We start from the raw sequence: 15,332 nt of genomic DNA, 5'->3' as shown, positions 1-15,332 counted from the left end.
GACCTCAGTCCCTACACGTGAGATGATGTGAGTAAGTGCGCTAGTGTTATTTGATGCTGATGCTTAGGTTGGGATGCCCTGGTGAATTTTGACTGTTATCTTTTCCACAATAAAAGTCAGTAGCCAGATCAGATTTTAGACTGGAAGCAAAATCTCCAAGTAAAATCTGATTCCTGAACAGTGACCTTTGTGTTATCTTTGTACATACAAATTCTCCCTTAACAGTCCCATCTCATTTTCCCATTGTTGTCCTTGGCTTATTTTTATTGGAAAATTATTCCCCAGGTTTGATTATGGGCTAATTCCATATATATATATATATATATATCCAATATTTTATGGGTGCACATGACTCACTCATTTTGATCCAGATCTAGGTCTTCGCCAAGACAAAATGCATTGTTATGTTTGTCTTGGCGAAGACCTAGAATGAGTCTTTTCACCACTTTACAGGTTCTCGATCTCATTGGGTACCTGTGCCCAAGCAGCCACTGTTATTGTTTTTCACCTTTTTTTCCCCCTCGTTTGTCTTTATTTCACCCACACACATTGTATTTCCTCCTCCTTTGAACATGCAAATGAGCATGACCTTATGTTTTTGTGTCAATGTGACACTTTTTGAAGTTGGTCTTGTGTTGAGCGAGCATGCTGCAGTCGACAGCCCAATCAAAGTATGTCCAGATTGTTATTACAAGTGTCTGGCAAAATTATGGAAAGGATCCCTACAGAGACGGACCTTTTTTAAAGAGTAAGATCCTTTTTGTTTAACCAGAAAAAGTCACTGTAACACTCCTGTCAAAATAACCAGACTCCCTTGACAAAAATAGTAATTTTACCCATCACTGCCTTGATCAGTTAGTTTGTGTTATTGTGTGACTTTGGTGTTTTCAACCCTTTACAACAACAAACAACAAAGTCACACAATTACACGAACAAACTAACCGACAGAGACATTAGAAGAAAAGCAACTCTCATGTTCTGCAAGGTAGAATTACTGTTTTCATTAATGGAGTCTGGTGGCTTTGCCGAGAGCGACAAAGCGACTGTTCTCTCAATACTGGACCATTTTCAATAAATGTCCAATTAGTCAAATAGACACAAAAACATGGGAAAATAGGGTTAGTTTGAAAAATTGAGAAGCCTTCTAAATACTGTTTTCTGAGTACCACATACATTCCTCTGTGTAGCCCTGCTTTTAGCATTTTTATTTTTTTTTTCTGAAGCAGTTATTTGTCCACTGGACCATTTTCAACATTTTCAAGCATATTTTATCTGAAAAGGTTCACTGATATGCATGGAGGGTTGCCATTTGGGACAGTTTAATTTTTAGGCTATGAGCTAACAAGTCTTAAATGCTGGTTTATGCACTGTAGCCATGGATACTCTGAGTTGGCACCGACACTGGGGAGATCTTCCTGCTTTATTTATACCTTCCTCAAGATCTTTGGATGGTCTGTAATATCTCTCAGAGGAGCATCTTTGCCCGCCTCCCCCTGCACCCCAGCACCCCCCTCTCTCTCTCTCTCTCTCTCTCTCTCTCTGTCTCTCTGTCTCTCTCTCTGTCTCTGTCTCTCTCTCTCTCTCTGTCTCTCTCTCTCTCTGTCTGGCTGCTTCCTTCACATCAGGCGTTTCCCATTCCTTTGTCATCTCATCATTCCTGCTCTCGCTCTCTCTTTCTGAATGATTGTTTGCTGCTCCACTTTCAGATATGCTGCAGATGTTACATTGACATTGCACCTGGATTGCCAATGATGCTGATTGCATAATTGTAATTTTTGCTGTTGGCGGTTACAGATTTGCTAATTTACATTTACTCATTTGGCAGACGCTTTCATCCAAAGCGACTTAACATTTGAGGAACAGCATACAATCATCAATAAAGCATCAGTTTACAATTCAGCAAAGAAATGAATGTGTGTGTTAGGGATGTGCCATATCATATTGGTTATGATATATTATTATAAATTTTAATATGATTTAAAAAATCGTATTGTGATAATGGCAATATTCCATTTTGTTTAACGTGATGACCTCATACTGTCGCACACTGAAATAAGTATGGCTAAAGCAAAAGTAACATTCCTACCGGCTCCACAGTAGAGGAGTTTGTTCTAAAAAGAGGACCGACTTCAGTAGTGTGGTAGTGGTTTGGTTACAAAAGATGTACTTCAAACCATGGTAATATGTAAGAAGTACAAGGAGATTGTAACAACAAAAGCAGAAGCACTGTGTGTGTGTGTGTGTGTGTGTGTGTGTGTGTGATTAGTTTTTTCATATCCTTGACTGTGAGTAGCACACATTCAAGTGTGCACAGATCAAGTTCATTTTACACAGAGCACATTGTACTTGTAGACTACGGGTGAAAATGTCTAATTGACTAAATTAGGTGCTAGTGTGAGTGTAAACCAATACTGTGTTCAGCAGTGCAGTAATGGTGTGTTTAAGTACTCAAGTCTAAGCTAGCACACAGGCCCAGCAACCTGAAGCCTTTCTTGGGGAGAAGCCAGGAGTGTTTCTACTCCTCTGTTGGCTCCTGGATCAAGCCTGAAAAGGGATGGGCAGCCTCTGCCAGCCTCCGGCTCAGCTAGTTCAAAATAAGGTCAGAAATCAAGTGGGATCTAGCAGAGAACCTTTGGGTACTCCCAGTGAGCTCTGACATAGGCTGTGACTATAAATACTCATTACTGACTGCTCTCCATTCTATCCCCATCCCCCACTCCGTGTCCACCCCTGGGCGCTCACCCTGGAGACTTCACCTGTCTTCAGGAGGGAGGGGACAACAAGAGGAGGTGATTCTTTGTATTGTGCTAATCGAACTCATACGCCTTTGACATGCTGCCTATCTTTTGTCATTTGACTTGCTAATAAAATAAACAGATATCCCTGTGTGACTGGGACATTTCTGGTTTGGCCCTGAATTTTGGGAAAGGCACTCATGTGTTTGTGCATATGTCTGCGCAACCTGGGTTCGACCAAAGGTAGGGTTGTGTGACTGCATTGAAACCATATGACATGTGTGTAATTACAGGTGACAAAGACTTCACTCCTGACATCCTTTTTTAATGTAAATAGGGGGAGTGGAGGGTCAGTCTGTCTCTTTTTTTCCCCTTTTTATGTACTTTTGTCTAGATTCCTCTCGTTCTTGTGTCATCTTTGACAGATAATCCCTCCTTTCTTTGAAGTCAAAGTTAAGGACTAGAGATGAATGGAGAGTTCGGTTTGAGAAATGATATGAAACACAATACATGCTCATATAAGTATTGTCAGTATTTGTCAGCCAAGCATTTTAAACACCTGCTGCAAGTCACCTAGAGTAGTTTGATCATTACATATTTGTGAAGCAATTTGAGAATTGTATTCAGCATTCATTTCAGGTGTGTTTCAATCTAGTGGAAAATACCACAAACAACTCTCAATATCTACTTCTGTGTATCCAGTGGATCTCCTTATGCGTCAGCACTGTTTTGTCAAGATGATTCAAAAGGAAATGCTAGAGGGTGAAGTAACTGGACAAATGTATTTCTCTTCTTTACTGATTTTTACATGGGTGCCAGCAGGGTGTTGGTCAGAGTAGCTTTCTTGGCTCCTCCAGTTGTCACAGTTTACATTTCAAGTTTTGGATGAAATGTATAAGCACTTGAATCAAATTATTTTGCCTGCTTTTGGTTAATAGAACGTCCTTTATCACAATGTGTTGAATTTTTTGGCTGGCTGTACACACCTCATGGAGGACAGCCATTTTGTTTTTGTATGTAGATATTTTCTCAGAGGAGCATCTTTGCCCGCCTCCCCCTGCACCCCAGCACCCCCATCTCTCTCTCTCTCTCTCTCTCTCTCTCTCTCTCTCTCTCTCTCTCTCTCTCTCTCTCTCTCTCTCTCTCTCTCTCTCTCTCTCTCTCTCTCTTTTGCTCTGCTTCATTTTCTCCCCCTTTGTGGCCAAGCACAAAGGAGCCGTTATCCTTGGGCTACCGGTTGCCATGGCAACAGCGCACACGCACACACACACACACACATTCCCAAGTTCTGGTCCAAGTGGGTCGGGAAACGTCCCACTTCTCTTGGCCTAGCACCATTTAGTGCCAAGTTAGAACTGGAAACGTCAATTCTCTGCTCCACGAGTTCGATCCTCAACCCAGAGTGTTTTTTAACTCAAAATTGGGTATTTTGGCTATAGAAAATAAAAGGGAATGACAGGAATATGTCTGCCTCATTTAACTTGAGTACTTCAATGATGAGGGAATGAATTTATTATGGATTATTTAACTGATTTGCCTTTTGTGTTCATCTCAAGTTCAGAAACAGGCTTTATTATTGACTTCCTAACTTTTACACAGTATGTGTTCCTATATCTGTAGTGTATGTTTGGTCAAGTATACACAGGTATGAGGACGCTCGTTTGTTTTTGTGGCTTTCTTTGGGGTAATTTTGAGTGTGGACATCAATATCTGTCATAATCTTTGTGTGTTTTTCAGGAGGAATATTCTCATCTGAATGACTGTTAAAGTCAAGGCAACTGACTGACCACTGATTTGATTTGTTTCTATGTCTTTCTGTCTTTTCAGTGATTCTGGGTGGAATGACCCTGTCATGATGCCACAGCTGTGCCACACCTCACGCCCAGGTGACCAAGGAGGGCGTGTCTGGCTATCAGCCAATCACAGAGGCAGCCCCAATAGAGTTATTTCCGATTCTGGTTCAGAAAAATTTCCTCACAAGAGCCTCCTACATCGTTGACACTCTGCCCCTCTGGTAAGTTTTGCCTTCAGGATGGCAACTTATAATTTCAGACCATTCTATACTAAATGTCTTTCTTAAACATACAAATGTAATGCGGTTCATGTAATGCAATTGGTTGCCTAAACGAATTACATATAACTTCTAGTATTAAAACAAATTAAAACAGTTTTTATTATTGGATATATATATCCAAGATGTTCATACATAAACACACTGTAGTAACTTTGATTCATAAACTATGATATTCATCATGGTGTTTGTTTATCGCATTTTCACTGACAAACCACCAACCTTTTTTATTTCTCCTCAGGTTATAGCTCCTTCACCCCTGCTTCCTCTGTGGTCTTTACTGTTTACTGTTTACCTATCTTGGTTGTTTAATGGCAGCTGCCATTTTAGACACAACTTCCAGATGTTGTGCCAGATGCAGGTTGTCCACACGGGCAGAATTAGACAAGGACGAGCACAGAGGTAAGATGCTGATCTTGGGCATTGTCTTCAATATATCATTTAGTTAGACATGAGATAACTTATGCCTTTTTATGTTCAAATAGACCATATCTATAAATATAAGTGCCTGATTTCCCCTGCACCTTTTTGTGGCAAGAACAGTTTTGAGGGCTGAAAAGGTTTTCTACAAAACCAATAGTGAAAGTCACACCATTCTTTTGCAGTCACATTAAGGGAAGGAGCCAAGACTGTAAAACAGTTACACCCTGGAGTAATTTGTTATATCATCTTGTTTATCATATAGTTCTGCATGTCTTCTGAAATAAAAATAAAATGGGGGTATTCTGCACACACCTGGCTGAAATGTCAGAGTGTCTTCATCAAGCATGTTCCAGATATAATTAGTGTGAGTTGACTGACTGTTTATAATGTTTATGGTTTATTCTTGCTGTGTCAATGGGTGTCAGTCAGTACTCTGTAAAAGACAGGAAACATGCATACTGTATGAGATACATTAATTCTATTAAAATATGTAGCAAAATCATTTATGTGTTATGCAAAAGAAATTACTTTATTCAGAACCTAAAGACCCTAAATTACAGATATCTCACATCATTGTTGACAGCTTAGGACAGCTCCATGCCTTCTTCATGCGATTTTGTTTTCCATTGCTCATACTATCTACTATTTATTAATCACTTTTTTAAAATCTGTTCTGAATAGTAAAACTATATATTTTGTTCCTCTCAGGTGCTGTGCAGCTCAGCTTCCTGGTTCACACTGTTTGACAACACCACAACAGGAACTATAGGACTTCCTATTCCTGTGGAACATCTTGCTCTGCCTCTTGGCACTTGTGAGGACCTACTTGACCCTGTTGCACATAAGTTAGTCAAGACTCTCATCCTCAAACATAGGAACCATGCGGCACATTCATGTGGAGTTAGCCCACAAAAAGGCTCCATTAGAGCTTCCAGCCCAGGGGGGCGACCTGCCTCCACCCACAGCCCCAACACATGGCCTAGACCCTGGCGTCAGACCAGGGGCACCTAGGCACTTTGGACAGGAGGAATTGCGGCTCCAAAAGGTCTACCAGCTCTCCATTTTCTCCCAGTTGGGGGGATTTTCTACCTCCACCGAATCCCACACTGATACCCAACAGAGGCCTGTCCGGTTGGGTGTGAAAAGGGGTCTAGAGGAGCCCCAGTTGACTCATAAGCGCCCCCACCTGGGGGACTCCTCTGACAAGGAGGCATTGGAAGGAGGGGTGCTGTGTGGGCCAGCCCCGGCTCAAGGTGTTGGGATGGGGTTAGCGACTGCCCCTGGTGGGCCTGCTTCTGTATACTCTTACACACAGATGGAGCACAGAGACTCTGAGGGAGGACTGTCACCCAGGTCTCCACCACTTTCCCCAAGCCACAACCCCTCCCGCCGCCCAACCCAGCACAATCATGACAGGCCCATTCCTGATGTTTTTGCGCCACTCTCACCTAAATCACCCCCAATGTGTGACCCACATGGGCATCTCTGTGACCAGGGCCATTCCCTCGGAAACTCAGCCAAGAGTGAGCCACCTAGCGGGGGCTACTCACTAGGTAGCCCTGGAAATGAGAGCTGTAGTAATGGCTCATCTGGAGGCCAGCCCAGCCCCCACCTATATGAAATGCCCGTGTATGAAACTCCAAACCCTGCTAGCCCCACCAGCCCACCAGGCCCTTTCTCCCCCCCACACCACACAGAGCTGCATGAACCAGGGGAGGCCACTGAGTGGGAAGCTGGACTTGAATCTTCCCCACCTGAGCGAAGTGCCACCCAGGCTGCCTCCTCGTCTAATGGCCTGGCTTCCTGGGAGAAAACTCCCAGCAGTAATGGCCACCGTCTGTCCTCTGGAGGCCACTGGCCAGCCAAAAAGAGGCTGCTGTCCCCAAGCGACACAGGGGAGTCTTGTTCAGAAGATGAGGGACCCTCTACATCCAAGAGAAGCAGGTTGTCATTGTTGGCTCCAGGACTTGGCCCGACCTCATGTCGCAGCACTGATGCTAAAGCTGCCCCTTACTGGAACCACCTGCTGCCCTCTGCATGGGACCGGCCCAAGGTCAGCACACTCATACACATACACGTCATACATCTCACTCAGAAATTTGCTTTGAGTAATCTAATTTGCCAAAATAACTACATCAGCCTATAGTTCCAAGAACTAGTTAATAGCTAGCATTCACAAGACCGAAACACTCACGGTGTACGGGTAGCTACATTGCATGTTAGCTTAGCACACAGTGAACAGTGGCAAACAGAGCAGTTGTGGTCCAAAAAGGCACAGAATCATATCAGAAAATACCTGAGGGATGTAAAGATGGAAATGGAAATATTTTGTGCTAGGTGATTTTGTTGCAGTATACAGTAAAAACGGCACATTTGCATGCAAATAATGTGCTTTTAGACCAAAAACATTCAGTCCACTGTATGCAGAGGCTTCTAAAAGGCTAAATAAGGAATAGCTGTTTAAAGTCTGTAATTGATGATAAGACATCTGTGAGCCTTGACAGTCCTGGAAAAGAGGCTGAGGCATAAATACAGAGAAACTAAGAATAAAAGTGACATAATGAAGTGATGGCTGGCTCAGTATCACGCCACGCTGGAACAGGCTAGGAGTAGCTCCAGAATAAAGCCCATTGAGGGAGGGTCCATTGTTCCCCACATGAGTGTGCTGTCTTTCTCTTTCTCTCTCTCTCTCTCTCTCTCACACTCTCTCTCTCACACACACACACACACACACACACACACACACACACACACACACACACACACACACACACACACACCCTCCCTGTTAAAAATGGTTCTGGAACTGAATTTGCCATTTTTGAACATTAGGAGGCCAGAAAGAGCTTTGAGTGTGTGGGTTTGTGGGATGGGGAGTGTGCTAATGGTGACAATAGGGTTCACTAGTTTACTAGTTAGGTTTCATACAGTGGTGGGATCATTGTGACTAGAGGTGTTTAGTGTAAGTGTGAGGCGGAAGCACAGGGAGAAACGGATGGATTTAAGAAAGACGGGATACAGAGAACAGTGAGTTATAGGAAAGGAGCGAGGCCAAACGGTTACAGGTGATATATCAGTTAATACAGGTTAGAAAAAGATATTTAAGAGGCTCAGAAAGGGGAGACGAGAGGAATATTCTAAAATGCCATCTGTGGTTCTGATTGAGTGTGATGAGGAGACGACAAGCTGACAAAGAGCTCTGCTCTGTAGAGGGCCAGTGTAACCAAGGGTTAGCTAATACCAATAAACTAACCATGAGTAAAAAGTTTGCTGTGAGAAAACAGGTAGCAGGTAGCATTGGTTTGGCTAGTGAAGAGTCACCTGACAGTTGGGTGGCCTGTACGATGAATGGCTGCCTGGAAATGGGGAATGTTTATGCGTGTGACGCAACTTCCAGTAGTCAGTGCTCTGTAAGTAAGAGAACACCTGAAATACACAATTACACATACAAATTTCTCCCACGGAAAAACACAAACACAAGCCCATTTATTCTTCATTTGAGGGTCAAATATTTTCTGTGTGTATTTAATGTTTTAACATTTCAAGCAAGTTACTCGTTTGTGAATAGCTGTCTCTGCTGGCATGAATCAGGAGATTAATAGAAGGGGGGAAATAAAACAGAATTTCCTTTTTTTTTTTTTGTCTCTTTTCAGACTGCTGCAGAATGTACAAGATCAGGAAGACGGCTAAAAAGTGGTCTGAGGCTGAAAAGGTGAGTGCTCCATCAGTTTTTTATATATATATAACAAATGCCAATATTAAAAAGATATAAATCTAAAGTCTTCTAAAAACTGATTAAGAGAACAATATTTCATCTTCAGCCAGTGCAGTGTGTACGTGTGTGTACGTGTGTGTGTGTGTGTGTGTGTGTGTGTGTGTGTGTGTGTGTGTGTGTGTGTGTGTGTGTGTGTGTGTGTGTGTGTGTGTGTGTGTGTGTGTGTGTGTGTGTGTGTGTACGTGTGTGTGTGTGTGTGTGTGTGTGTACGTGTGGATGGATGAGATCAGTTGAATGTCGGTCAGATTGACTGCAGCAAAGCCATAAGAGGGAAAGAAGGTGGGAGTTAGCGTAGGTTATATGTTATTCTAAATTAAAGGGTTCTGTTGTCTGGACTTGAATACTCAGACACACTAAGAGGCATATGAAATTTCGGTTAAGACGACATTTTTGTAATCTTAGCCACTAACCACCAGCCTGTTTTGTGTGTGTTTGTGGTCATATTCAGTCGCCAGCTGCGCAGCGGCAGACACACAGACACCAGCCGCTCCACACGTTCCAGTTGGCCCTCATCTTCCATCAGCAGATCACTACTTGGCAACTTCGAGGTACAAATTTTATTTAATATGTATTATTTAATACCGTGTGATTTCTGTGTTGTAACTTCAGGAGACAAACGTAACTCAAAGGTGGTGCTGGTGTCCATGACATATTGACAGGCCCAGCTGCAGACCCAACCTTAACCACTGTTAACCCATTCCAAGTGGAGCCGGGAACAGTCTTGTCTTTGAAGACATACACTCTGTGGCCGCTTTATTAGGCGCACCTGTACAATGTAATGCATTTCAGAGCTATTGCATTTCAGTACAATAGCTCAGCCATAAATTCTACCTTTTATGATGTTTATAATATTCACAGGCTAAAATCAAACAAATGAAATTAAAATAATAATGGAAAGTAAGGTGCAGGGAGAGTAAAGTGAATGTGTGTGTGTGTGTGTGTAAGTAGGCTTAGCTGTTTTTCTAATTCTAATTGTTGTAGAGCCTCGCCCAGGATTATTCCTTAGTGGAGCTAATTTAAAAACAGAGGGTCCTAATATATGAGCATTTAAATGACTTAAAACAGGTAACAATGTAATAATGTTAGTTCATGATTTTAACACTTTACTTTGTTGTTGGCCTGCAGATGCATCTTTTTTTTTTTATTGTTTTCAACACTTCTTTGATTTCAGTTAAGATAACGAAATATGGATTTCACAGTCTAAGTAGGGTGTTTCTCTGATTTTACGGCCAAAGTTGACTCAGACTGCAGCCGTAAACCCTGCCCGTTTTACAGTTTTAGAGTATTAGAGAGCCCTTGGATGAGAGCACTTTCAAGTATCTTCAGCAAAGTCCATTTGCCCTTGATTTTAACCCACATTGGATATTAAAGAGTAGTTTTAAAAGGCTCCTATTCGTCACTATATACCCCCTTCTCCTTGTCTTGTGTATCCCAGGAGTCCATACTGAAGGGACGATTCTCCCCCTCAGGCCGGATCGAAGGCTTTACGGCAGAGATCGGTGCCAGCGGATCCTATTGCCCACAGCATGTCACCCTGCCTGTGCAGGTTACGTACTACGACATCTCAGAGCAAAGCGCACCCTCACCCTTCCTGGTCAGTATCTCTGTGTGTGTGTGTGTCTGCAAGATACTGTGTGTGTGTGCACTTAATCAAGCACAAACAGTAAACCAAACAGAAAACCAACTCTGTTTTTTGCACATGGCAAGTAGCTTGTTTGCTAGAATGAAAATAATTACCTCACTGAAAAAAAATTAGATCAGAACAACTACCCAAAACAATAACAAATATAGAAATGGCTTCAACACGGTTGATGTTTGCTTGTTTCTTCAGAACCAGATGCAAAAATAGTGGCAACTTTTTCCTTTCATGCATATATTGTGAAGACTTTTCCCACATTTGTCCACAGCACTGAATATTATACATTCATCATATATAATCATAAGTCCTTAGTAAGATAGGACCAGCATTAGCATGTGAACAACTTTAGTCCTGCTCACAATTGGACACTGGGCCATTTGGAAACCAGCTGTTTTCAGTTTCTTAATTAACTTCATGCCTCATGTTGACTTTGAATTGTCTATAAAAGTGGTGAATGTCAGGCCTCTTTTGATCAGTTCTTTGAACTGTTAATTGGCATTTAATGTAATAGTAATCCCTGTGTAGCTGCCTTTGTAACTACAGCATGATGTTGTGATTTCAGAGTTAGTCCGCTTTCATTTAGTTTGTTTTTTTGTGTTTTTGTGTCTCATCAGTAGATGTAACCAGAAATTAAAATGACTATTGTAATGCTGCCCTCATACGGTTCCTCCTTAATTTTAGTGCATTTAATCCAGATCCTCATCCTGATGTAGAGGTTTACAGCTATTAACATATACCAAAGAATACGTGTTATTTCGCCATTACAGTGACTGAGGACATTTAATCAGTACCATGTCTCTGTCTCTCTCCCTCACAGGGGGTGATATCCCTCGAGCCTCTTGGAAAGAAAGGATACAGCATACCCAAAGCAGGGACCATTCAAGTGGTAAGTTTGTCTTTTCTCTTGTTCTTTGCTCAGGAGAAGGTTGCAGATAAAAAAATCTTTCAGAGATATTTCATCTGTGCAACCATAATGTTTTATGATTTTCATGACCTCAACATATTCCATGCCATCATAGAATATGTCATAAAAATCATACTATAGGGGTCATGTACTGATCACTACATAGATTAAACTGTGTGAAGTAGTTTTTTGTGGTTTAAATTTAAAAGATAACCTCTTGTATACTGTTTGCTTAAAACCACTGACAGCAGTCTTATTTTTCTTGCTGTTTGAAATGCTGACTTTGGTCGGACATCTGTTCTCAGACCTTATTTAATCCCAACAAAACTGTGGTGAAGATGTTCCTGGTGACCTACAACTTTGGCGACATGCCAGTCAATCACATGACCTTCCTGCGCCACCGTATCTTCCTGGTGCCTGTAGAGGAGGGGGTTGAGGGGAAAGGCGAGGCGTCTCCAGGGGGCGGAGTGCTAGATAGGAAGAAGATTCTCTGTTACCTGATACATCTCAGGTATGACCTAGGTTTCAGCTGTCTGCATTACTTTTACACCTGATATTTTGTTTATGCTTTATTAGCCTGTGTTGTGGTGTCTGGAAACGTATCTCAAGATTATAATAATAACTTAAAAAGTTTAATTGTGAGTGTTACACTGTGAACAAAATGTTTATTCTTAATAATTTTATGTAGGTACACACATAATTTTTTTTATTGAATACTAGCAAAATATTTGTACACTTCATTAAAAGAAAGTGTTTTACACAAACTTGTTTTTTTTTTGTTTTTTTTGACTTTCTCAGATTCCAGAGCTCCAAATCTGGGAAGATCTACTTGCACAATGATATCCGGCTGCTATTCTCCCGCAAATCCATCGAAGTGGACACAGGGATCCCTTATGAGCTGAAATCTTTCACCGAGGTGCCAAGAAACCCTAAGTACTCCCCCCGTGTGTGACCCCCGCCTGACCCTTTGACCCTCCCTAATGCCAACGCCCCTCCTGTGCTTCCTGAAGAGGAGGGAGGGAAACAGAAAGACTGCTAGAATGATGGACCCAAAACTTGATAAGACTTGATGAGACACGCCACATGCACACAAGACACACATGCACATATGATACAGAGTTGGTAATAGCAAAAGTCCTGCTTTTTATGCATTTATTCTCCATTTAAAGTAAAAAACAAATTGGTGAACAATGTCAATCAACCAAACACGACATTCCTTGTATTTTCCATTCACTGAAAATATATAAAAAATATTAGAAATACTAGTGTAGGAGCAGTCCAGCATGCATGCAGTCAAAAGCAGGACTTCTACAACACCTCCATCTGTACAAATAAAGAGAGTCACCGACACTGATACACACACCAAAACAGACTGACAAGACTCACGCACAGCACATACCACACACGTCACAGCTGAAACACTTTCTGGTGGAGACTCTGAGTTCAGTGTTAACATGCATGCCTTGTGACTTAAACACCTGAATTTTCCTCTAGTGCCGTATCACACTGTCCTTCACTCTGCCTGCAGCTCCAACCGACTCATCGGACCAATCATTTTTCACAACTTTCGATTTGACAAAAGGCCACAAACAATAAGCACATCACTGATTGTGGGGTGCATAAAATGATTTCCCCCTTCCACTTTTCACGCACTTACACACTTTATGACCTGCGAAGGTGAGCAGGGACACAAACCCTAGTGAAAGCAAAGGCTGAAATGGAATCAGCTATCTTGATTGGATGTCTTATCATTTAACACATGATGAACAACACACGGACATGATTTGACCAAACTCAGGACGTCTGTTGTAGAATAAATTTCTATTCTTACCATTTCACCTATCATGGTACAGACCACTGTGTGCAATTCAAGCCAGGAGGGTCACACCAAGTCATGAAAAACAGGTGAATCCAGTTTATTTTATGTAGCCAGACTGAGGGACACTGTGCTGTTTTATTTTTATTTTTTTTAGATTCTGTTCAGATCAGTCTGATGTTGGATCAGGAAAAAAATTAAAAAAAAACAAAAAGCCGTAGTATTTTTAATTTATGTTTTCGCAAATGTCTTAATAAGCAATATGCTGCACAAAGTAGAGTGTGTTTTTCAGCCGGACGGGCTTTCTCTCTGGAGGGGGGAACGGAGAAAGCAAAGAATTGTGTGAGGGAAGAAATGGGAGGAGGGAGGGATGATAAGGGAGGGAAGGGTGGTGGGGTATTTAATATGAGGAAAAAGTCTATGTATATTTAAAAGAATAAACTCTGCGACTGGCGAGTAGCACCTGCGTTTGTTGTTGTTGTGTTTGATTGACAATCATTGTGGAAATCATACTTTTTACCACATCATTGCTGTTATTGAACATTGGCTTTCCACTCAATTACTGACCCAATTAAGGGACTTAGATGTGTTCCATTTCAAATACAGTTTCTTCAGCGTGTCATTATAAAATGTAATGTTTGCACCTAATAGTTACATTCATCATCAGAAGAAAAGTCAGTTAAGTTTGCTTTGAATCTCTTCTGTTTTGAAAAGCAATCTTCTGAGGAAGCTTACTGATAAGTAAAAACTTTCAAACCAGAAATGTGTGTTATACTACTATATTTTAGGTTCATTGTGCACCATCTGAGAATTATCTGCAATGGAAGTCCTCAATAACAAGGGTTAGTTCACAAAGAAAGTAGTGTTCCATCAAGCTTACAGAAGTTAATTTACAGTACACTTAGAATGAGCTTTTTACTCTGCATGCATGCGTTTTGATATTACAGATTACAGTTAAATGGAAATTAGAATGAGAGCAACCTTTAAGCTAGAAAGTACTTCCTTCCCCTGCTTCTACAGCTCCACTGAAACTGCTCAGTGGCTAGGAACAGACAGACTTCTGTTTGTTCATAACTGTTCTGGGCAGTTCTAAAAGTATTAATGTCAAACTGTGTGAACGCCAAGTGCAGAACTGCTAAAACAATCAGTCTTCTGTAAATATTTACAAACTAAAAATACTGCACAATAAATATATATATATATATATATCACCAACATTCCTGCAATTCACTGTTTAAAATGTCAGAAGAATTAACTTTAAACAAGATTAAAAAAAAAAAAAAAGATTATGACCTGATCTTGAAGTTGCAAAATTATTTCATATCTTTCACTATTTATGTCACTATGTGTTAGTTTATGTGACAAGATGGTTTCCACGATAGTGTGTTTTCTAATATAGGGTTAGACAAAATCACATAAACACACACGTGACTAATTTTAGGTTGTCAAATGTTATATACTGCACCTGTCCACTATAAGAAATACAAAACATATTCTCCTATTGGGATAAATAACGTATATCTTATGTCTTCTATATCCCTGCCAGTTGCCTTTAACTCATATATTCTGTTACTCTTTTTGGAGAAACAAACATTTTGCGGTTTATGTGACTGATACACCTGCAGCTTGCCTCTGGAGCTCTTCCAGGTGTCTCATGTTGCTTTGAAAGCACCTTACCATGTCGCTAAATAAAACATTTAACTTCGTATGACTCAACTTTATAGCGGTGTTTGTAATTCAACAATCATCAAGAACCAAAACTTTTTTATGGAGAATAAAGGCTAAAAATAACATGAACCCACCCACCTCTCTCATCCACAAACGCACAGTTGTTCATTTAAACAACAGTGCTACCCCCAAGTTGTGCTTCTGCAGCGGCTCGAAGGGCTCAGATGGGTGTGACTAACACTGAAAAACTCTAACCAGAGGGGAGGGAGTGGATAAAACCAGCAGTCCCTGTGTGTTTACA

The 15,332-nt window shown here is 41.2% G+C and overlaps 1 protein-coding gene across 2 annotated transcripts in view; it reads left to right on the top strand.

The window, feature by feature from the left end:
* The window catches only part of LOC123960604 (protein FAM214B), a 30,497-nt gene extending 16,755 nt beyond the window's left edge, over positions 1-13,742 (top strand). For both annotated transcript variants that reach the window (XM_046035444.1, XM_046035445.1), the window contains 9 exons: positions 4,563-4,749; positions 5,048-5,208; positions 5,938-7,282; positions 8,883-8,941; positions 9,453-9,552; positions 10,440-10,598; positions 11,461-11,529; positions 11,853-12,058; positions 12,346-13,742. In XM_046035444.1, the coding sequence (XP_045891400.1) occupies positions 6,110-7,282; positions 8,883-8,941; positions 9,453-9,552; positions 10,440-10,598; positions 11,461-11,529; positions 11,853-12,058; positions 12,346-12,499 (1,920 nt within the window). In that variant the 5' untranslated portion in view covers positions 4,563-4,749; positions 5,048-5,208; positions 5,938-6,109 and the 3' untranslated portion in view covers positions 12,500-13,742. The remainder of the gene's footprint in view (positions 1-4,562; positions 4,750-5,047; positions 5,209-5,937; positions 7,283-8,882; positions 8,942-9,452; positions 9,553-10,439; positions 10,599-11,460; positions 11,530-11,852; positions 12,059-12,345) is intronic.
* The last annotated feature ends 1,590 nt before the right edge of the window (positions 13,743-15,332 follow it).

The sequence above is a fragment of the Micropterus dolomieu genome, linkage group LG21 (assembly GCF_021292245.1).
Source record: "Micropterus dolomieu isolate WLL.071019.BEF.003 ecotype Adirondacks linkage group LG21, ASM2129224v1, whole genome shotgun sequence".
Lineage (NCBI taxonomy): Eukaryota > Metazoa > Chordata > Actinopteri > Centrarchiformes > Centrarchidae > Micropterus > Micropterus dolomieu.
The sequence above is the reverse complement of the archived record's forward strand: the minus strand, read 5'-3'. Positions and strand labels throughout refer to the sequence as shown.